Below are 23,644 nucleotides of genomic sequence, written 5' to 3' on the forward strand. Positions count from 1 at the left end.
CAAAGGGAAAACCTTTTGACGCCGACCCCTGCCTTGTGCCTGGCACCAGGCAGTTCCTTGTTTGGCAGAGGGGGGTGGGACAGCCTCCTTGGGCTCAAAGGAAAGAAAGGCTCCCAACTGGGGGGGTGGGGGGGAATCAGGATGTAGGACCCCAAGGGTCAGTGGCTTGGGTACCAATGCAGGCAGGACAGTGGGTTCTAGAGAGATGCCTCACTCAGTGCTTATCCTCTAGATCACTGACCCTGCAGCCACTTACCTTTTAGGAAGCAAGACCTAACGTGCTTGGGGGTAGGGCTTGGGAGGAAGGAGTGCCCGTGGCCAGACCACCCTGAAGCTTTGCCGAAGGAGGCAGCTCCCACGGCAGGGTGCGGTAGGCAGGCTCAGGGACTCTGGAACTGGGCTGGCCATGCTTTGATCTGGGTGCCCCAGGCTTCCTGAAGATACCTGCACAGACCACCACGTCTTTAACCCTTTACCTGTTCTTCATCTGTGCCTGCTCCCCCATCTGTTCCTCGCCTGCCAGCTCAGGTCACCTTCTCAGCCAAGGGTCCAGTTGTCAGGGGAAGCGGGTGGCCTGAGCCAGCCTTCTCCAGATAGACCTCCTCCTCCGGGATCCACACCCCTTGTCCTTGGCAAGACTGAGTCCCTCCCTCGGTCTCTTGGAGGTATAATGTGGGCAGGATCTCATCAGATGAGGAGACAGAGGATTCCAGACGACTGAGAGGGGATCACTGCCTGAGGCTCCCTGGGCTGGGAGAGGCAGAGCTATGATTAAGGATCCTGCCTGCACTGACCCCAACACCACAACAGGGGGAGCAGCTGAGATGTAGAAAGAACAGCTGCTCCCGTTAAACAAAGCTGCCCCAGTCCAGGCCTGCCCCTGCAGGTGTCCCTGCGGGCGGGCAGACCGGGAAGAAACAAACAGAAGATGGCAGAGAAAAGCAATGGGGATTGACCCCATCTTCATCCTTCTGTTCGGGAGGGAGAAGTGGGGGAAGACACCCAAATACCTTCCCCCTCTCCTTCCCAAGAGGTTGAAAGGACCTGCCTGGGCAGCATCTTGAAAGGGGGAATTGTCCTCCTGATCCAGCCCAGCATCTGTGTTATGTGTACACACGTGGGGGCCTGCATCCTCCACCCCAGCTCGCTGCACCTCCCCCACAGCCGACACAGACACTCCCCCTGTGCCTTCAAACCCGCCCGTGGTCAACATCTGGTCTACATCTGTCTCCAGCTGCCTGGACCCCCATCCCAGTGGGTTCTCCCCCCACTTCAGGGGGCTATAGAGCAGAACCAGGAGCTCAAGGCCTCCTCTTGGCCTCAAACAAGCACCCTTCCAGGGCTAGGGAACCAGGGCAAGGGAGGGGAGGGGGGCAGCCCCACCCCGGAGGTGCCCCGGGCTCTTGGCAGAGCCATGCAGAGCGGTTAGAAGCAGCTGCCAATGACTCATCTCCCACTGCCCCCACCCCACCACCTCAAACACACCCTGGGGCTGGGAACTTCCCATTTTCTTTTATTTATACAAAAAAATTTTTTAAATATAATTTAAGAACCCCTCCAAGCACCAGTGTCTGTCTCTGGTTTCTACGGCCGCCTTGCCCCCCACACCCCCTCATGGACACAATTTGGGGATACTTGGTGGGGCAGGGGTCTAGGGGCTGTGGCCTGACCAAGGCACTGTTCTGAAAAGACACACAACAATGGGTTCCTGTTTCAACGTGGGCAAAGGAGGGGATGACGAAACAGGTCCCTTCCGACACAAAAAGTTATGACATGGACAGTAAAAAAAAAAAAAAAGAGAGAGAGAAGAAAAAAATAAGAGCAAAAACAAAAATTAAAACTCAAAAACCTTCAATATGAAGGCAGCAGCTGGGGGAGGGGCATTTACAAGGGAAAACTGAGTTCGGGGGAGACAGCAGCAAGGTTGGGACATCCGGGTCCAATGGTTTTGTCACTGGGCACGACGCCCTTCCCGCTTCCCACTATGGTGCTCCACTCCCGAGCTTACAGGCTTACCACCCTCTTCTCTTTGGTCTACAGGGTCTGCGGCCCTTCCCGGTGAGGAGGGGCCCGGGGCCCTGACTGGGGATCAAAGGGAAGCTGAGGGGATTGCACACGGCCACCCCGGGGAGTTGGCAGGTGTTGGGCACTTCCTTCCCCTCTGGCCACACCCACCTGGGGGCACACCCACCCTCGGGGAACATTATTTCTACACTCCCTTACGGCAGAGTCCCCAAATGCTGACTCTCCCCTTTGCCAGCTCCCCACCCCCATAGGTTCAAAGTGCAATCCAATGGGGTGCAGGGATGGGGGCCTCTTGGGTCCCCACCTGACTCTGCCCCCAAAAGAAGGGGAGCGGTGTCCCCAGCACGGGAATTCCTGCTGCTCCAGAGCCGCGGGGCCAGTGAAGAGGTGCAAGTCAGTACTGGGAGGCTGGTGCTCCCGACGCCCCTGGGGCTCCAGGTTTGGCCTGGGACTTCATGTGCTGGACACTGGCCAGGATTTTCTTCTGGTGTCCCGCCAGGGTGACTCCTATTCGGAGCAGGTCCCTGAGGAAGGAGAGAGTTAGGTGAGGCCATAAGGCTGCTGGGACCACTCTCCTAGCTTAGCTCCAGAAACCTGGTCACCGCCCCCGGATTGCCAGCCAATCAGGAAGGCCATCGGGAGCCTGGGTGGGGGTGGGGTGGAGGAGGGAAGGAGGGGAAGGGTCACACGTGTTTTGCAGGATTTAGGAGCTAGGCTGCCGTCCAGCCCGGCCCCAGCAGGGTACCAGACTTAAGTATCCAGCAGGCCCCTGGCCGAGGGGGGCGGGGTCTAAAGATGGGAGGTTGCGGGGCGGGGTCTGCCTGGATGGAAGCTCCAGCGAGGATTAAGGCAGAGAATCAGAAAAGGAAAGAAAGGCCCACAAAATGGGGGAAGGGGATGCACAGATTGCTTTAAGAGGAGAAAGGAGCCGGCAGGAGGGAAAGGCCGGAGAGGAAGGGCTGGGTGGAAAGGAAGGGGAGGGAAGGGGGAAAACAAACCGCCTCCCCACTCCATCCTGAGGCCTGGAGACTGAGATAAGGGAAAAAAGAAGAGGCGGGAAACGGAGAGCTAGAACCTGTGTCAAGGAGAGGTTGAAACAAGTTTGTGAGGAGAGGAGAGGGCCCAGTCCTGGTGAGGCAGACCGGCCTGCGACCTGTCCCGCCAGGGAGAGGGCCTCCTGGACCCTCTGGTTCCAGATTTCTATGTCTCCTATTCTGTTTTTCAGATTTGGGGCCAGAAGAGTCCTTGGGAAAGAAATAGGAGGGCAGAAAGGAGAAGTATCAGAGAGAGCCAAACTAGGGGGGGGAAAGTATTTGGGAAGCGTTGAAATAAAACTATTTAACATTAAAGCTGGAAAGGTTCTCCAAAACCTAGTCCAATCTTCTCCTTTTATGGGTGGGAAAACATCCAAAGTTGACACGTTGTTAATGTGAGAGCAGGGTCTGGAATGCAGAGAGATGCACAAAGATACAGATTGCCAGGCAGGGAGAAAGGACGGAGGGCTGAAATGGTGCAAGAGGGTGAGGCGGTCACAGCTGGCCTGGAAGATTCCCTGGGCTTTCAGCCCCAGCAGCTGTTATTGCCTTCCTAGAAAAGCTGGCACCAGGAGTTGACCCCAAAGGCCCCTGATGAACCAGTGCGCTGGATTCTGGTCCCCAGGTGCCCCTCGGGCTTGGCTCTACCACCCCCCCCCCCCCCCCCCCCCGCCAGTCTCCAGTTTCAGCCATGACTTACTCAGCGGAAATCTGGCTGACCAGCTCGAAGGAGCCAAACCCAGCAGCTGCAAAACTCTCTTCGTATCTTCCCATTTTGATGGCCCGGAGCCACTCACCCACAGAGCCAAAAGCCGAGTAGTGAGGCTGCCGCTGATCCAGCAGTGGGTGTGAGGCCCTGGAAGGCAGGATGGAGGGATGCTCTGAGGACCAGGGCTGTGTCAGGATGTCGACAACAGTGAGCCCAGCCTTGGAGAGGCAGCCAGGGACAATCCTACATACCCACAAAGGAACACACTTTTTTTGGAGATTTTGGGAGGGGAAGGAGGGAGGAAGGGCGTGGCAGAGTGCAGCAAGGGGGGCCCATTCTTAGGAGTCCTCACCCGCCATTCTCCCTGGCCACGATTTTGAGGCTGGCAGGGTTCCGAATCATCTTGTCGAGGGCACTGACCACCTGGGGGAAGCGGGGCCGTGCGTTCCGGTCCTTCTGCCAACAGTCCAGCATGAGCTGGTGCAGGGAGGTGGGGCAGTCTGGGGGAGGGGGTAGCCGGTAGTCCTGTTCAATGGCATTGATCACCTAGAATGACAGGAGAACTGGGTGAGGATGTCCTGGGAGGATGAGGATGCCAAGGACCTTAAGGAAATGGTGACTTAGCAGATGCTTGGATGGGTGCGACAGCGCTCCAGAATGGCAAAACTAGGGGGGTTGAGGCCGGCTCTGACTCAAAGCCCTAGCCACTCGGGCTGTGGTTCAGATGTGTAATCCCAACTGTGCCCTCCATCCTGTGTCCTGTGACCAAACATGCTCTTGGCCACAAAGATCAACTCTTCTTTGTGATACTCTCATCATCTCAAGGACCCAGCAGGGATGAGCTCTCTGGGAACCCCGTCCCCACCCATATCCCTGGTGGGAACATTCAAGAAAACATAGTAGGGTCCTGGGACACTTACATCCTGATTGCTCATATCCCAGTATGGCCGCTCCCCAAAAGACATGACCTCCCACATCACAATCCCGTAACTCCAGGCATCGCTGGCAGATGTGAACTTCCGGAAGGCAATGGCCTCAGGGGCTGTCCATCGGATGGGAATCTTTCCTCCCTAAAGATGAAGAAGGCAAAGATGAGAGGAGGGACCCAACTACTCTGTCCGTCTTTGCTTTTCCCCTAGCCCAGATCTCCTTTCTTCCTGGGACCCAGCTCCCAATGCAATTCTCTTTCTATTAATACACAACCAGAAGTCAGATTCCCTAAGCGGATCCCCCCACTTCTGTGGTCTGCTCCTTCATCCTGTCCCTAGATCAGAGCTGTCAACCCCCCAGTCTCCCACCTGCTCCTGCCCACCTGGCCCTAAGAGCCCAATTCCTAGGTCAGTCCCTCGGCCTCACCAGAGAGCTCGTGTAGGTGGGGTCAGAAGAGTTCTCCTCCAGGAATCGGGAAAGGCCAAAGTCTGAAACCTTGCAGACAAGGTTGCTGTTGACCAGGATGTTTCGGGCAGCCAGGTCACGGTGAACGTAGCTCATCTCAGCAAGGTACCGCATGCCTGAGGCAATGCCCCGTAACATGCCCACCAGCTGGATGACAGTGAATTGTCCATCGTTCAACTGGAGACCAAGCAGGAGAGAGGGGCATGGTTAGCGTAGTTCACTCTCCGTTCCCCCTTCCTTCCACATTCTAAACCATATTTGCCACTTCAGATCCACATCGTGTTCCCCTGCAGAACAGGCCTGCAGACTTCCCAGGTAAGCCCTATTTCTCTCCTTATCCCAAGTTCTCTGAGCTCTTACTACACTGTCATAACACAACGCTTATAAAATGTTCCCGTTTCAAATATATACATTCATTCTCTTAATTAGGCTGTAAGGAGAGATTTAAATGTTTTCTCCTTTTAATCTCGTACAGTGCTTTATACCCAAGACATACTCAACAAATTCTTTTTATTTAAGAGCAACAGAATTCTGCCCTACCCGGTTTGGCTCAGTGGAGAGAGCTGTGTCCTGCAAACTGAAGAGTAACAGAGCTCTGACAAGAGTGTGCTGTGAGCTGCCAAACACTCTTGTGAGGCAAAATCTAGCTCAGCCTTCTTAGACTGTGTGTAGTATCAAGAGAGGAATCGAGTCGAAACCGGTTTGGCTCAGTGGTAGAGCGTCGGTCTGCGGACTGAAAGGTCCCAGGTTCGATTCCGGTCAAGGGCATGTACCTTGGTTGCGGGCGCATCCCCGGTGGCAGGTGTGCAAGAGGCAGCTGGTCGATGTTTCTCTCTCATCGACGTTTCTAGCTCTCTATCTCTCTCCCTTACTCTCTGTAAGAAAATCAATAAAATATATTTAAAAGAAGAGAGAGAGAGAGAGAGAGAGAGAGAGAGAGAGAGAGAGGGAGGAATCGAGGAGGCACCATCAGCACCCACAGCATCAAAACCAAGGTCAAGGTCTAAACACTGTCCTTGACCTCTAGTTTGCTCTCACCAGGTAACCAAGCGATCAGAAATGGTTAACTAATCTCATCTTCTGGGTTCAGCTAACATGCAGGGGTCCCTCGGCAGCCCTGCAGGGCCAGGGACACCAGAGTCCAAAACAGAATTCTGAATCCATCCTCCAATCCTGAACACACCCCCAGCCTTGGATCTGTTCGTGGAAATACCACTTGCCAGATGCTTAGAGCATAGACCTCGGTGCTTCCACAATTTCTTCCCTTTTCTCCCCTCTCCAGCTACTTATAGCCAACCCATCAGCAAGTTCTGCTGGCCCTGCTTCCAAAACATACCCCAAATCCAACTTCTTCTCTGCGCCCCGAGCCAACCCTCACGGCCTGAATGACAAGTCTCCTCACTGGTTCTTGGCTTCCTTCCACTCTTGTTCCCCAGCACCCACCAAAGGGATCTCCTACGGAAACTCCTCCGGAGACTGGCCCTTGAACTAATCAAATCCAAATTCCTGACCAAGGCCAAGAGGTCCATGTGGCAGGGCCACCACCTGCATTAAGGCCCACCAAGGTTCCTCTGCTCCCCAGGTTCAGCCTCGCCTGCCTTGCTGCTTCTTGTTGACCACTCTGGTCTCTGCTCTCTGCCCCCAACACGATTCTTCCCCATCTTCTCAAGGCTGGCTCTTTCCCATTGACCCAAATGTCATCTCTTCTAAAACAGACCCTCTTCCCCTCCCTGCAACAGGATCTCTCTCAGGCACCAATGAAATAGACTCCTGTGTCCACAGGGAGAGTCAAGCCATGATCACACCACTCCAGGTCAACCTCATCATCACTCATGGGGGAGCCAGGTGGCCCGTGTATCCTGATGGGGTGTCATGTGACATTCACAGCACCCCCAATATAGGCTGGCCACCAATGTTTAATTTTGAACATTCAAAATATTAGACGTAGCTTCTCTTACGGGAAATATGGATAAACAAGCTAAATGACCCCACAGGGAAGAACCTGATAAATCTACAAGGTGAGACATTCAAGGGGACAAGTAGCCCAGTTCTTCAGCATGCCAGGCTCAAAAATGAGAACCGTCAGGTATAATGCTTGCTCCTGAACTGCATGCTAGTTTGAATAAGCCAATAATAAGGGACATTTTGGAAACAACTGGGGAAATGTGGATATCGACTGTGTTTTAGAAGTCACCAGGAAATTGTAATTTGTTTAAATGTAGTGTTATTACTTTTCTAAATTCTCATTGAGGGTAGTTTTATTGATTTTAGAGAGAGGAAGGGAGAGGAGAGGGAGTATTGATGTGAGAAACATTAATCGGTTGCCTCCCTTACGAGACCCTGCCAGGGATTGAACCCACAACCTGGCCATGTGCCCTGACCAGGAATCCAACCTGCCACCTTTCTGTGTACAGGATGACTCTTCCACCAACTGAGCCACACCAGCCAGGGCTAGATGTAATGTTATTTTGCTATGTAGGAAAACGTTTTGATTTCTTTTTTCAAGCAACATAAAATTAACAAAATAATAAAATTCAGTAAAATCTGTTAAAGTGACAAAAATAACTCTTCCCCCTCATCTCAAGCCACTTTTCCATGTTCTTAATTGTTTTCACATCTGAAACTACTTGATTACTTTTTATAAAAGCTGGTTTACTCATTAATTTTCAGTCTTCCCCGTTACACTTCCCCAAGAGCAGAGCTATTCATGGCTTTATTCCCGGGCCTAGGACAGTAGCTGGAGCACAAGGAAGTGCTCAGAGAATATTTGTCAAAAGGATGGATGAGCCCTAACTGGTTTGGCTCAGTGGATAGGGCGTCGGCTTATGGAGTGAAGGGTCTCAGATTCAATGCCGGTCAAGGGTAGGTATCTTGGTTGTGGGCACATCCCCAGGAGAGGGTGTGTAGGAGGCAGCTGATCAATGTTTCTCTCTCATCAATGTTTCTAACTCTCTATCCTTCTCCCTTCCTCTCTGTAAAAAATAAATAAATATATTTAATAATAATAAATAAATAAAAAAGGATGATGACCCCTTAATAGCCCAGGGCCAGAGGCTCCACAGAGAGGCCAGTTCCACCTGAGGCCTAAGGAACTCAACCCTTCCTAAAGGAGAAGGAAGGGTGAAGGGGGAGTGATGTGGAACCCACCAGCTGTCCTGGTTCTGAGCCCCGTGGCTGCTTTGGGGGAGCGTAGGTGGACTTGGGAGGCTGGAGGCAGGGAACTCACCCGCAGGAAGGAGTCCAGGGCGCCGTTCTCCATAAACTCAGTAAGAATCATGACTGGCATGCTGTTGGTAACCACGCCCTCCAGACGGATGATGTTGGGGTGCTCGAACTGGCCCATGATGGAGGCCTCGCTCAGGAACTCCCGCCGCTGCCGCTCTGTGTAGCCACCCTTCAGGGTCTTGATGGCCACGCAGCTCTCCTTCTTCCCTGGGGCCTTCAGTCGCCCCCGGCACACCTCCCCAAACTCCCCTTCAGGAAGGACGCCAAGAGTCAGCTCTCCTCCTGGTCTGGCCCTGCCTTCCCTCCCCACCCCATTTCCCCCCTGAGCGTCCAGTCCTCTTGCCTCTCACCTGCACCAATCACCTCCTCAATCTTGACATAGGAGACATCGATCTCCTTGGCAAATTCCCTCACAGCTTCATTAGGGTCTTCGTACGTGAAGGGATCGATGTAGACCTTAGTACCTGGGGAATCGTGCGGGGCCCGTCAGCCAAGAAACTTCTTGCACTCAGATGCCCTCGTTCTTGGCTCACAGCCTTGCCCCAGCCCTGTTTCCTTCAGGGTAGGCCTACTTACCGTGGCCGATGAGGTACTGCCCGTGTTTATCTGAGTATTCAGCTTCTCTCCCACTGCTCTGCTTCCTAGAGCCAACGGGAACGAAAAAGTAAACTGAGTCACGTATCTATGCTTCCAGAGGGACAGGATGGGAAGAGAGGAGGGGGATCGAAAAAGATTCCAAGTGGAGATGGGCTCTGGGGGCATCCAAGGAGGCTTGCCCCGGAGCAAGAGGGCAGGTTTCACAGGGGCCTCTCTGGCGCCCAGGGCGCTCACCTGAGGCAAAGGACTGCGATGACAATAACCACCAGAACCAGCACCACACCCACCACCGCAGTGCCTGCGATCAGGGCCAGCTGCTCCCGCCAGCTCTCCTTCTCTGGGGGAGAAAAAACGTGATCAGGCAGACCCGATGACCACCGAGGGCCCTGCACCAACTGAATGAGCTGTGGCTCCGCTGAGAACAGCGTGGCGGGACGGGGAGGGTGAAGGAGAGGCAGGATGGGGGAAACAGTGGGATTTCCAACTGCTGCTCATGGGCTGTGAATCGGGCCCTTCAGAGCCCCTCAGGGCAAGGGAGGGGGCTTTCAGCCTCGTTACTGCCAGGGGTGGGTTTGATCTTGTTCTGTTATAAATACCGGTGGACCAAAGAAAGTTCCATGTGAATGAAAGGTTCCAAAGGCTAAATAAAAACGAAAGGGTTTATACCCCCAAAGTGGAAATAACCCAAATGTCCATCGATGGGTGAAGGAATAAATAAAATGTGCCACAGCCACGCAGTGCAATATTTCTCAGCCATAAAGGAAATGAATCCCTGATACATGCTAAAATATGGATGAAATCTTGAAAACATTATAAGCGAAGGAAACCAGTCACAAAAAAACATATATTGTATGATTCCATTTGTATGAAATGCCCAGAACAGGCAAATCAGAAAGTAGATTCGTATTTGCCAAGGCCTGGGGGGGAGAGGGGGAGATGAAAGGAGAATAGGGTCTTTTTTTGGGGTGCCGAAATGTTCTAAAATTGTGACGGTTGCACAACTCTGTGGGCCTACTAAAAGTCAACGAATTATACCCTAGATGGGTGACGTGTCTGGTTTGTGAATCATCTCTCAATAAAACTGTTTAAAAAATTAAAACCCTGGGCCAGCATATTATAACTAACAGCTGTCATCTTATTTATTCCCTGGAGCCCTGTGAGAGAGGAGCCCTGTGAGAGAGGCCTCACATTTCCATTTTTGGGGGATGAGAGAGCTGAAACTCAGGGATTAAGTTTTTGCTAATGGTCACACAGTGGTGGGAAGGCTGCTAACAGCTCTTCACACTCCACTGTTGGTTTGGGTTTCTGACCCTCTGCTCTCTTCACCAGGCCAAACACCTCAGTTCAGAGAAAGAGCATGGGAATGTGGCTTTGGGGGCCCTTCAGGAACAGCACCCCCTCCCATGCCTGGTCCCAGGCTTACCATCCAGCTGGGTCTGGCTATGGTGCTCCTGGCCGAAGGGTCCATAGCCAGCCTCGGAGCGGGCCCGCACCTGGATCAGGTAGCTGGCTCCCCGCTTCAAGCCATGCAGCTCCGCCCGGTTGTCTGATGTCTTCAGGAACCGGACGCTGCTGGGGCCCTCTGCACCCTGCCCAGGAGGAGGAGGGGTTGGCCATAAGCACAGGCCCTCAGTTTCCGCTGCTCTTCCGACCTCCCCCTGCCCTGCACCCCCACAATGAGCATCCTGGTCTTGTAACGTAACGTAACGGCAGGCCAGGCCTCTGTGCTGACTTATGTGCACTGTGCTGAGCGTTTGCATTCACTGTCTCATTTAATAGTCACGTGACAAGGCAACTCTATTACGGATGGGGACGCTGAGCTCAGAAAGGCCCAGGGGCTGGCCCAAGGGATCACGGAGCTGGAATCCAAGTGTCTGCAATCCAGCGCTCCATGCCTAGAGCACGTCACACTGCCCTCCCACCCCCACCCCCAGGGTTGATGCCTGGTCTCACCTTCTCGTGGTACTTGACCTCATAGTCCAGCACCGCTCCGCTGGGTGCCCGGGGGGCAGCCCAGGCCAGGCTCAAGCTGCTGGGTGAGGACCGAGTCACCCGGATGTCGGACACTGGGGGTGGCACTGTGAGAGACAAGGCATGTTGGGGCTCTTCCACTCAGCATGTTGGTCCCTTACCTTTCCCGATGCTTCTGCTGGCTACACCTGTCCTGATCCTCCAGATGTCCCAAGAATCCCTTCCGACTTCTATCCTCAATTCTCACTCTCTTTTTTTCACTCTCTTTCTGCCTCTTGCGCCCAGAGCCATGACGCTCCATACTTCCTGATCCCACTCCATAGCCTCTGCCTTTCCCCACTTCAGACCTCGCTGGCTGCTTCTACCCACCACCATCTCTCCCATCTGACCACAGGCTGCCCCCGGGCCCCAGGCTCACCCTCACGGTCAGTGGTGACATTCACAGCCTCAAACGGCACGGGTACGGTGGCTATGGAAGACACCCCGTTCAAGGCAGTGACCTCAAAGGTGTAGGTGAAGTCAGGCCGCAGCCCTCGAATGGTGACCCAGGGCTCCACCAGATCCCGGGGGCCAGGGTCGAAGGTCAGGTCTCCTCCACAGGGCGTGCAGGACCCCCCGGGGCGGCACTCGCGGCAGCGGAGCGCGTAGGTGAGGTCCTCCCGGCCACCTGACTCTAGGGGGGCACTCCACTCCAGGCGCAGGGAGGAGCCATTTAGGCGGGAAACCACGCTTCTTGGAGCCGAAGGAGGGGCTGCAGCAAACCAGGAAGTCAGTCAGAGGCTGAGCAAATGGAAGGGGTGGCTAGTGGGACAGACGCCGATTTAGCTGGGCACCAGCAAGCCAGGGTCAAGAAGGGGAAGGCCTGGGAAGGTGGAGGCTGGAATGGGGGTCCTCCCCAGGGATCACTGGCCACTTACTGGTACAGGGTGCACCCTGAGGGTCTGTGCTGGCCCGAAAGTACCCTACGCGGCACTGGCAGGTGGACGAGCCAATGGTGTTGGAATGGCTGTTGGCTGGGCATGGCTGGCAGGACCCCTCCCCAGGCAGAGGCTTGAAGGTGCCCTGGGCACAGGCTGAAAGAAAGCAAGCATTCAATAACCATGCATTAAAAAGCATGCAGTTTACCCTGGCTAGTGTTGCTAAGTGTTTAGAACATTGGCCCAGGGACCAAAGGGTCTCAGGTTCGATTCCCCATCAAGAGCACGTGCCTATACATTCCCTGGCCCTGGTAGGGGCACATGTGGGAGGCAACCAGTGGATGTCTCTCTCTCACATCAATGTTTTTCTCCTCACCCTCCTCCTGCCTCCCTCTCTTCCATACACTCAAAAAAAAAAAAAAAAGGAAAAATATCCTCAGGTGAGGATTAGTGACAACAAAAAAACACGCAGCTGCTTTTAAGTCTGCATGAAGTGCAAAGAGGGAAAACAGGGCAGGAGCTCGGAAATCTCACATCTAAGAGAGGGAAACCTGCAGACCAGGGATTAACCCTGATACCCACAACCCAGAGACCAAGGCTCAGAACAACAATTTTAAATGCACACTGCCAAAACACGCCGGATTACAAAGTAAATCAAGTGGAAATACAATGATCATAATATGAAGAAAAGTTTGTGACACAGCAATGTGTATGCTTCTTTCTTAGCAAGATAGAGTAGCCGATCTAACAGCCACTGTCGTACTGAAGTGGTGAGGAGCACACACAGCATTTGACATTCTTGCACCATCTGTCAAGATGGGTTGTGAAAATAGCCAGGAACCATAATGGACAAGGGCAGAGACCATGACACCTTGGTCCTCTGAGCCCAGGAAGGTCCTGCATCCCTGGACATCCTCCCTGGTCCAGAACAGAGTGGACACAGGAGGAATGTGGACGTGAGGAAGGCTCAGAGCTATGCTGGGAATGGGCAGGGGAGGGAGAGAGGCCCTCCAGAAACTGAGTGGCTAGGAGAGCAAAGAATGTTCCAAGTGAAAATTCAAAAAGTGGCCCAAGACCAGGGTGCAGGACCTTCCCCACAAGGATTGGCAACACCCTCTCAGGGACATGCCAGCCCTCACCTCGGCACCGGGTATTCCCCTCGGTGGCCTCGAACCCCGGGGCACAGCTGCAGCCCGTGACCGGCTGCTCAGCCCACTGGCCATCCTCCCGGCAGTAGAGGCTGGGACTGGGGCCAGAGGCGGGGACGGCATCAGCCACACAGCTTCCTGCCACTGGCACCACAAGCTCCCGGGGCACTGTCTCTGGGAAGCGGGTGAGGTTGACAGTCAGCTGGGCACACTTCTTGTAGAACAGGTGCAGGGACAGCAGGGCCATGCAGGCGCCCTGGTCCTGGAAAGCCAGGTAGAAGCCGGCTTTGGTGAGCGGGCCCAGACGCAGCGTCTTGACGTTCACTTTGCCAGTTGCCTCGGCCCCAGGACGCTTCCGGGTCAGATGCTCAGCAGCCACCGTGTCTACCTGCCGGGTCCGAGAAGAGACTCAACTGCTGCTGTGCTCCACTCCCAAGGACCGTCTTCCTCTTCCTAGCTTATCCTTCCGCAGACACTTGCTGAGCTCCTAGGATGTGTCCACACTCTGTCCGGCTCTCCCCCTTTCTGTTCACTCACTCACTCCCCTACAAAAACTTGTCACCACGCAACATGAGTCTACCCTATGCCGGGTCCTGAACTCAGCGCGGAGGAAACGGAAATGAAGGAAACATGGGTATGTGGTTGTACAGTATGAGGAGGGCTATGACAGGTGGGACCCCACAGCGGGGCACCTCAGCAAAGGTACCCAAAGGAGCTGGGACTCAGAAGACATCGTAGGTGGGAAGAAGAGGCAGAGAGAAGCCATTCCAGGGTGAGGGGTAGGGAAATAAAGGGGGAGTGCAGGGTGGCCTAAGTACCGTAGAGTAGAGACCAGGTGCCTGGGAATGGAGAGAGAGAACCTCCTCTGGCGGCCAGGCCGGCAGCCCAGCTGCATGCTGCGGCTCCACGGAGCAGAACACCTTCTTCCCTTCCAGACCTGAGGCTCCTGCTCCCAGGACCCCACCCAAGGGCCTTGGAAGTTCACTTCCACCGCCCCTAGACCACAGGCCTGCCCCACCCCGGCCCCTGGCCGTGCCCCGAGCGGGTACCTTGATGTAAGGGTTCTCCATCCAGGCTGGCGTGTGGGCGGTGGCCGTGTTGGCGTCACTCTCGAAGTAGAAGACTGTAAAGGTCTCCTTGCAGGAGCGCCCCGCGCGGGGCAGGGACAGGCACTCGAGCATGGTGAAGCGCAGCGTGGCGTACACGTGGACAGCGCCTCGCCGGGGGACCCAGCCTGTGCGCAGCCAGTAGGCCAGGCCCGGGGCGCGCTGCACATCGCACACCTCATAGGTCCTGACGCTGTGCTGCTCCTCATCCAGGCCGCTCAGCTCCTCCCACTGTGGGCAGAAGGGGTCAGCAGAGGGGCTGCTGAATGGCTAAAAGGTCAGGGGGAGGGTGTTCGTCATCGAGCGGGAATGGCGAGGGAAGGGGACCTTTGAGAGCAAGAGTGCAGAGGACACTAGTTCCTGCTGCTGTGGCCTGGGGGGCAGTGGCCTGGGGGGCAGGCCAGCACCGGTGCTGCTCGTCCTTCCGTTTCCCTTCTGAACCCCAGCTCCTGGGCCCAGCTCTTACCTGCCCGTCCACCTGAGGAAACGTCACCCACTTCAGATCGGCCGTTTCCAGTTTTGTGTTCAGTAGAGTCTCTAAGACAGACAGACAGAGCCAGTCAGGGCTTAGGGGACACCCAGGGGAGACCAGATGCCTGGGAACGGAGATAGTGGGGGTCCTCCTAGCAGCTCCAAGCTGGAGGAGTCAGGCAGGCTGAGACAAGAGACGAGGAGGGGAGTGAGCCTTGCCCTCCCATTTCTTGCCTCTTTTTCTGAAGGTTTAGCCCACACCTAACAGCTGGTAGGTTGGCTGCCCTCTTAGGACTCCCAGACCTAGTATGGCAGTTCCCTGGAAGATAGGGGAAAGTGCAACCACTGGAAGAGGGAGAAGAGCAAACGGGTCAAAAAGGATCAAACTAGAGCCCGCCCTGGCCTTGACCTCGTGGTGAGCAAAGGGCTGCTGGCATGGGGACACCCTTCCAGGGCCGGGGCCTCCAGGGTCAATGCCTCAGTCCCCAAGGTGCTGCCTCCCTGCCCCCAGCTCTACACCTCTTCCATGTTCCCACCCCTTTTGAGACCCAACACTCAGATCCAGGAAGGTGGGGCTCAGAGGCCCAGCCAGAACCCCGACTCCCTCCCCTCCCTTCAGCTCACTGGTGTCAGAGGAGGAAGTGCTGGAGGCTGGGATGCTTGGGTTCCCGCCCTGGCCCCAGCCTGCAGAGGCCTCACATCTGGATTTGGTTATGGGGAGGAAAAGGGGAGGAGACTGTAGGGGTGTGTGTGTCTGCGGGGTGGTGAACACACCTGGCTCAGCTCAGCCTGGGGGAGGGACTCCAGAGAGGGGTGGGCCTCTGGCGGAAGCTGTGGATTAGGGGAAACTGCACAGGCCCTGGCAGCTGAGGGTGGAGGGAAGGTAGGGGAATCCCCTCGGAGGCCAAGGCAAGGTGGACAGACGGCCCCTAGGGCAGCCAGCAGCACACCTGGGACCAGGTCCCCACTTCCCAACTCGGGGGTTGCTGGAGAGAAGGGAGGGCAAGTGGGTGAGGCAACCTCTTCCAGGGTGACCAAGTGATACCACCCAGGCAAGCGGTGAGGTGGGACTGGCCAGCCAGGTGAGGCCCAGGCCCCCCGAGGGAGAGAGACAGTCCAGCATGCAGGGGACAGGATGCCAGAGTTCTGGGAAAGGGGTGGATAGAGGCTGCCGTCTCCACCCTCCATTGTTCCAGCCTGGATAGTGTTTTCCTGTCTCCAATTTACACGCTGCCTGTTTCAGGGCTGTCCCTGTGCTCTGAGTGGCTCACTTTCTCTGGTTTGGCCTCCCCCTGGAGCTCTCTTTGGATCTGTTAGTTCTTTTGCCTCTCACCTCTCCCCAGCTCTCTGTCCATCTCCATTTCTCTAGCCATTTCTCTAGCCATCTCTCTCCTCTTCCGGCTCCCACTTTCCACCCAGCCTAGGCTAGGATACATCAGTGAACTCTAAGCCTCAGGCTCGTCTTCTGTAAAATGGGAGAACAACCCCTCCCACCCTCAAGGCTGAGGGAACCATGAAAACATAAAGCCCTCAGCGTGGGCCTAGGGCCTCGCAAGCACTTCACAACAGCAATCAGAAGTGACTCCCTTTTCCTCTCTGCATTTTTCTTTTCCTCTCCCTCCACTTCACCCGGGCGGGTTTCCTCTCCTCTCTGCTTTCCTTTCTCTCCCAGGCTTGCCCCTTCTTTCTTTGAGAGGCCCGGGCCAGGCTTCCCTCTCCCCATTCCCAGCCTTTGATCCCCAGCTCCGAGCAGCACTGCCCAGCCTGAGGGAGAGGGGTTTCCAACTGCCTTTGATTCCTCCTCCTCAGCAGCCTCCCTAAAACCCCCTCCCCAAACACCCCTTTGATTCCAGTGAAAAAGGGGGGGGGGGGGTGTGCAGCTCATTGAAAGGAGATTAGGAGGGTTTATAGGGCTCTTGGTTCCCCTCTAGGAGGTGAAGGAAGGGGAGAGGCTCATGGATGAGGAAAGTTTGGGGGAGAATATAGAAAAATGAGGAATTCAGAGAGACGAGGAGGTAGGTGGTCATCAGGCAGAGTCAGGACGAGAGGGGCTGCACAGGGCAGTTTCTGCTGGCCTGCAGGGTTGGAGGGAAGCCAGCTTGTCTAGGACTTGGGCAGGGCTGGGGGCTAGAGAGAATTTAAAGGACTGGGGGGTGCAAGCCGGGGGAACCAGGCAGGGGGCCTCTCTGTGGCTGGGGTCGTGGCTTTGGGAGATTTGTTCAGTGAGTGCAGAAGGTGGCCATCCCGACAGAGGCGTGTGAAATTGTAGGCTCAAGGTGTAAATGCCAAGGAATGAGGGGTGGGGGCGGTCTCTGGCCTAGCACAGAATTCTGCCTTGTCTGCAGTTGTTTCTCCTGAAACCTTCCTTTTTTTTTTTTTTTTTTTTTTTTTTTTTTTTTTTTTTTTTTTTTTTTTTTTTTTGCCGAGGCGAGAAGTGGATCAGAAACTTTGAAGAGAGTTTTGAAGGTTGGCGTAGGGAGAAAAGGAAAGGCCGCCCAAGGCGCCTGAAGTCAGAAGTGAGAGTTCGGGGAGCCCGGGCAGGGGGGACGTCCCAGGACGGAGCCCGACTCCATCTCTTTTCCAAACAAAAGAAAACTCCACTCCCCGCTGGGCCGCCTCCTCCCCGCCCCCCGCCCGGGCTAGTACCATTGGTCCGAAGTGTTGGGGTTGAGGTGCCGGGAAGGGGTAGGGAGAGGTCGGCCCCTCCACTCCGAGGCCCAACTTTGGGGGCCCCGGGAGCGGCGGGATGCCGCTAAGGAAACTCACCTTCCAAAGCGGCAGCGAGGGAAGCCCAGCAGAGCAGAGCCCGGAGCTCCATGGCGCCGCCTCACTCCGGTCGGATCCGATCTGAGTGTGGGGGGCGCTAGCCCCCCCAGTTCTGAGCCCTCCCTCGGAGCGGGTAGAGGCCGACTCCCCGCGCGGGACTCTCGGCCGGGGCCTCAGCGCAGGCCCATGCGGGCGCGCCGGGCACCGGGCGGCGGCGCCCAGGTGCGGCCCCGCGTCCCCACCGCGCGGGCTGGCGGGGGGCGTCCTCGCAGGGGACGCGCCGGGCGGGAGCGGAGAAGAGACGTGGCTGGAGTCGGGGTCCCTCCGGGGCCTCGGGGTTCCGCCCCACCCGGCTGGGGGTGGGCCTGTCTCGCGCTCCCTAGCCCCCTCCCTGGAGTGGCTCTGCTCGCGCTGCGGGGCCGACTGCGCGGCGCGCCGGCGGGGCGGGTGGCAGCGGAGCGGGAGGGAGGGAGGGAGGGAGGCTGCGGACGGGGCAGGACCGCGGGCTGGGCTGCCGGGGCCGGGGCCGGGGCCGGGACTGGCGGAGGCAGGAGGGAGGGGCGCGCGGGAGCTGGGGAGCCGCCCCCAGCCCGGGCTCGGCCTGGGGGGCCGGGGCGCGCTGATTGGATGGCGCGCTGCTGAATAATTCATGAGGGGAGCGGAGCGGGGCGCAGCGCGGCGGCTCGGAAAGTTGGGAGAAAGTTTGGAGAAGGGGGAGGGGCGGAGGGCGCGGAGCCGGGACCGCCCCGCAGTGCGCTGGGCTGGGTGCGCTCCAACCCTGAGCTCGCGCGTCCGATTGGGGGCCCAGGGACCCCGAGGACAGGCCCCAACCCGGCGGACCCGGGAGCGGAGCAGCACACCCTGCGGCCCGGAGAGGGCCCCCCGCCCCCAGGTGCGCATTCTTTTCTTGCGGACTTTGGATTCTTCTGGATTAGCCCGCTGCCCCCTAGTTGGCGCCAGGGACTGTGTTCGAGGGAAGCTTTTGAGGATGGAGGGTGGCCCTGGGAGCCTGGAGGCTGTGATCTCAGCTTAGATCTCATCTAAGATAACCCTGGAGTGGACGTTCACACAATCATTCAACAAACTGGGGACTTACTATGCACTCAGCCTAGCACTGACAAGTGCGGGGAGGAAGTGAGGCAACTAGGTTGAGATGGGGAGGAACACAGAAAAGCCTAGGAAGCCAGGGTAGATAAAAGGTAGGTGGGTCTGAGCGGGTAAGGGGTCCTGATGGATTCCCAGCTCACCGTCCTCACTCTCACTGTCGAGTTTGGGACGGCTCCGCGCCACCCGCAGCCCTGACCCTTGGGGCTGGGGCCGCGGCTGCGGCTGTCTTTCCTGAAGCTGTTTCCTGTCTGGCTCCTGGGGGCCTCGGGATGGCTGGGAGGGCTCTTCCTCTCATTGCCATCACCCTGCCCCCATACCATCAGTTAGAGGGGAGGGTCTAGGAAAGCAGTGAACTTCCCACCAACCCCCTTCTGCATCAGGGCATCTAGTGTGAGTCAAGGGGTGGGTGGGGGTGCTGCAGAAGTCTTCCAGTGGAAGAACTAGAAGGGAAGGGCTTACACTCAGAAAATGTTTAAGGGGGACAGGGTCTGGAGGAGCTGCGGAGCCGAGAGAGGGAAGGAGGAGCCACGGATGCCTGGGGGCCTGCCAAGTGCCTCTTTACACCCCAGAGGACAGCCGGGCCTCCAGTGACCTCTTGTCCCAGCTCACTTATCTTCCTGCCACAAGTGGTGCTCCCCACACCCTTGCCCTTCCTCGTTGCCCAGCCTGGGTCCTGCTCCGGAGTGGGAGGGTCACAAAGGGCAGGAAACAGCCGGCTTGGCTGGAGTCAGGCAGCCCAGGCGGGGACTGGGAATACCACCCTCCTCCCTCCCTGATCTAAGCTGGCTCCTCCTCCAGGTTACACTCGCCCCTTCCATGGCTTTTCCCTGCTTTTTCTCTGCACTCAGATTCTCTCCTCTAAAAGTTATGTCTCCTCCTGGGCTCTGCTTGGTTTTTCTCATTTGGTGATGGAGGTGGAGGTGGGGGTGGTACACCATTATGGATGATTCAGATTCATCATGATGGGGTGGAGGTGTGTGTGGCTTAAATCGTAGGGACCAAGATACACAGAGAAATGAGGGAGGGTGAAGAGCTGATAAGACAGAGGGGGGGGGGGGATGTGAAATCGTGTAATAGCTCACCCTCACTGTAGACCTGAACCCTGTATTTCTGACCCCTGAGTACCAGACCCCTCCCCCCCTCAACTAGAGAGAAGAGAGCATCTAAAGTAAGAAAATACTCAGTAGCCGAAACCGGTTTGGCTCAATGGATAGAGCATCGGCTTGGGGACTGAAAGGTCCCGGGTTTGATTCCTGTCAAGGGCATGTACCTTGGTTGCGGGCATCAGTAGAGGGTGTGCAAGAGGCAGCTGATTGATGACTCTCTCATCAATGTTTCTAACTCTCTATCTCTCTCCCTTCCTCTCTGTACAAAATCAATAAAATATATATTTTTAAAAAGAAAATACCCAGTAGATCCCATATCGTTGGGTCCTCAGCTCCCAAGCCCCAGCACGTAATCCAGTTCTTAGATTATACACCAATAAAAGAATGAATAAAATGAAACTTATGGAGCATCTACTATGTGACAGGCGATTTGCAAGATTTGTGAAACATGGTTTCTGGTCACAAAGATCTTATAATCTGGCAGAGATCCTATTACTTCCCCTTTTTCTGGAGATGATGGCTGAGATTTTCACTCCAATCAATGCTCAGAGAAACCACCCTTGGTCTATCCTGTAGGTGTGAGGTCATTTCCTTCAACCTCTGACAATCCAAGAATACTTCCTAGGCAAGCTAACTCAGTATCCACTATCACACAGGTGAGCAGCCATATCACTACCTAAACCAGCCTGAACAAACCTCAAGCCATCCTTTCTTCATTATCAAAGAAAGCACTTAGGGCACGTCACTGTCTTCCCACCCCAAATATGCTGCTGTCGTGTGTCGCCATGGCAATACCTATGTGGAGCGCCCTATCCCCCAGCAGCCCCTCACAGCTGGCAGGGCTTTCCTGTTGCTACCCACATCATTACAGTTTGTAGCAGTCCTGGAGTTAGAACTTTTCCTATGCATACTAAAAAAAAACCCACAACGGATCATCTCCTTTCACCATATATTGTAGAAACTGTCACTCTTCTTTCCATATCCCAGCCCCCATCTCTGGCCCTATAAGCCTGATAAGTTAAACTTACCTGGAAGCGCTTGAAGTTTACCCTTCAGCAGCGCTCCCCTACCTCGCTCCTCCCAAAGCCCTGGTTAATGAGTGCCATCTATTTAAACAGTTTTTAAGGTGAGTCACTGCATGAGAACCTTTGAAATGGTCTGGAATCTTACACCTCTTGTAGGAAAGGAATTTGATAGAGGCTTTTCATCTCACCAATGATGAGCCAAGAGTTTTTATAAATTCGATAATGGGCCCTGGCTGATTTGGCTCAGAGATTACAGTGTTGGACCAAAAGGTTGCTGGTTCGGTTCCCAGCCAAAGGCAGTACCTCAGTTTCAGGGTTTATCCCGGCCCCTTGTGGGAGGCAACCAATCGATGTGTCTCTCTCCTGTTAATGTTTCTCTCCCTCCCTTCTGTTAATTCTCCTCTCTTTAAAAAAATGTCCTCATGTCCTTGGGTGAGAATAAATAAATAAATAAATTCAATAATGGAAGGGAAAATGAAATTGTTCATATTAGAGAGAAGACAGATACAGAGAGAATAAAAAATAATAATACAAAATCATCATCAGATAAAGAGTACACCTGTAAAAAAAAAGGTAGGACGTGAAAGTAGTATTTTTAAATGTTTTTTAAAGAATATTTTAAATTGTTTTTTTAAGGAGAGAGAGGAAGAGAGAGAGGGAAACATTGATCTCCAATGTACTACCTCTTGCACATCCCCTACTGGGGATCAAGCCAAAACCCGGGCATGTGCCCTGACCAGGAATTGAACCAGCAACCTGTTGGTACACAGGACAAAGCCCATCCCAGCCACACCAGCCAGAGCAGGACATGAAAGTATTATAAAGGTGTAGTCAGTAGTTATTTAAGACACTCAAACCAACTGAGCCAGGGTTGTTTATCTAGCTTTTTAAAAAACAATATGTGATTACATTTACATTTGAATACACAACTTTCGCACAACCAAAATGTAAAACACCACAATAAAATGATAGCAAGACACATGGTATTTCATTTGCAATGTATGACATATGGTTAACATCTTTAAGTCATAAACAAGTTCTTATCTAGCTTTTGTAATATTTATGGTATTTATCACCTAACACTTGCAACTGGTTGTGATTTCTCAATCTAAATAAACATTAACTTTTATACCTAATTTTATATTCATAATTTTGTTTTCTTAAAAAGGGTTCCCCAAATTATATAAACATCAGGACTGACAAAATCTGAGTATTTTGTTTACCCTCCTCTGATTACCACAAATATTTCTGAAATCATCATATACAAACTTGTATTAGACACACACATAAAAGCCTTTATTAATTTATTAGTGATTATATATTTACTTGCATGTGGCCCTAAATTTCATGAAAGCAGCTCTTCAACATATACTGTCTGGCCCATAGTAAATACTAGTAAATAAATATATGCATACTAGAGGCCCAGTGTACAAATTCATGCAGCAATGGGGTCCCTCAGCCTGGCCTGCAGGATCAGGCCAAAATGAAACTGGCTCTTGACATCCCCCAAGGGGTCCTGGATTGTGAGACAGCACAAGCCAGTCCTAGGGTCCCTATCAGTGCACGATTGGAGCCAGAGAGGGATGAGAGAGGGTTCCAAGATATGTCACGCCCTTCTCACTCAGTCCTGATCAACTGAACCCTAGCATCAAGCTAACCTACTAGTTGGAGCGTCTGCCCCCTGGTGATCAGTGCACATCATAGCAAGCAGTTGAGCAGTCTTAGCATATCATTAGCATATTAAACTTTGTTTGGTTGAACAGATGATCACTTAGCATATTAGGCTTTTATTATATAGAATATTTATATATTTTTATTGATTTGGGAGAGGGAGAGGGAGGGAGACAGAAACATCAATGATGAGAGACAATCATTGATTGTCTGTCTCTTGCATGCCCACCACTGGGAATTGAGCTCACAATCTGGGCATGTGCCCTGACCTGGAATAGAACTTGAAACCTTTTGGTATATAAACTAACATAGCCACATTGGCCAGGGCTATTCAGAAATTACTTATTGGAACATTTTACTATGGGCCAGAGTTAGGGACACAAAGTCATCCTTTGCCTTCTAGTTAACTGCCAGAGATAGAAATAGGCATGGAACCTCCAACATAGGAAATGTGTTGAGCATAAATGGTGGCATACAAAGGTCCTATGGGATTAGGAAGGAAGCACACCTTATGCAGCATGCAGGGTGAAGGTGAGCTTTCTGGAGAAGCTAATGCTGCCTGAATGAGTCATAAAGGAGATTGGCAGGAATAGTTGCTTTAAAGGCTGAAGAAGGAGCAGATACAAAAGCAAAACATGGTGAGATTGCTCCCAGACTGCCAAGAGTTCATAATACCAGAGTGTAGAGTACAAGGACAGTGACAATGGATGAGCTGGAGAGGTGAGCAAGGCCAACCTTGGCCATTATAGGATCTTCCAGAAGTATTGTATATACTTATTCTGAACACCTTGGGAGCCATTGAAGTATTTTAAGGCAAAGAAACATCAGTGGATTTGTCTAGAAAGTTCCCACTATACAACTTTGGAGAATGGATTGAAAGGGATAAAGACTGAAGGCAGAGCCCAGCAGGCATGGCTCAGTGGTTGAGCGCTGACCTATGAACCAGGAGGTCACGGTTTGATTCCCAGTCAGAACATATGCCCCAGTTTCAGTCTTGATTCCAGTGCGGGGCATGCAGGAAGCAGCTGATCAATGATTCTCTCTCATCATTAATGCTTCTATCTCTCTTTCCATCACCCTTCCTCTCTAAATCAATAAAGATATATTTTAGTCAAAACCAGTTTGGCTCAGTGGATAGAGCATCAGCCTGCAGACCGAAGGGTCCCAGATTTGATTCCGGTCAAGGGCATGTACATTGGTTGTGGGCACATCCCCGGTAGGGTGTGTGCTGGAGGCAGCTGGTCGATGTTTCTCTTGTCAATGTTTCTAGCTCTCTATCCCTGTCCTTTCCTCTCTGTAAAAAATCAATAAAATATATTTTTAAAAAAGATATATTTTTAAAAAGAAAAAGGCAGAGAAACTAAATGCAGT

The 23,644-nt window shown here is 53.8% G+C and overlaps 2 protein-coding genes across 2 annotated transcripts in view; one reads left to right on the top strand and one right to left on the bottom strand.

Moving 5' to 3' along the window:
* The window catches only part of ZAN (zonadhesin), a 31,217-nt gene extending 29,155 nt beyond the window's left edge, over positions 1-2,062 (top strand). Inside the window, exon 39 of the mRNA XM_045571722.1 lies at positions 2,041-2,062. Coding sequence (XP_045427678.1) covers positions 2,041-2,062 — 22 coding nt within the window. The remainder of the gene's footprint in view (positions 1-2,040) is intronic.
* EPHB4 (EPH receptor B4) lies at positions 1,498-17,897 on the bottom strand. Its single transcript, XM_036410088.2, has 17 exons — positions 17,365-17,897; positions 14,594-14,664; positions 14,071-14,358; positions 13,013-13,409; positions 11,874-12,029; positions 11,375-11,707; positions 10,939-11,063; positions 10,409-10,574; positions 9,220-9,322; positions 8,965-9,029; positions 8,739-8,852; positions 8,390-8,637; positions 5,125-5,340; positions 4,689-4,838; positions 4,121-4,314; positions 3,760-3,915; positions 1,498-2,549 (listed from the first exon to the last, which is right to left on the bottom strand). Exons 1-17 carry the CDS (start codon positions 17,414-17,416, stop codon positions 2,420-2,422), a joined length of 2,964 nt encoding a protein of 987 aa, XP_036265981.1. The 5' UTR covers positions 17,417-17,897; the 3' UTR covers positions 1,498-2,419.
* Between the last annotated feature and the right edge of the window lie 5,747 nt (positions 17,898-23,644).

This window comes from Pipistrellus kuhlii, unplaced genomic scaffold, assembly GCF_014108245.1.
Source record: "Pipistrellus kuhlii isolate mPipKuh1 unplaced genomic scaffold, mPipKuh1.p scaffold_m20_p_4, whole genome shotgun sequence".
Classification (NCBI taxonomy): Eukaryota; Metazoa; Chordata; class Mammalia; order Chiroptera; family Vespertilionidae; genus Pipistrellus; species Pipistrellus kuhlii.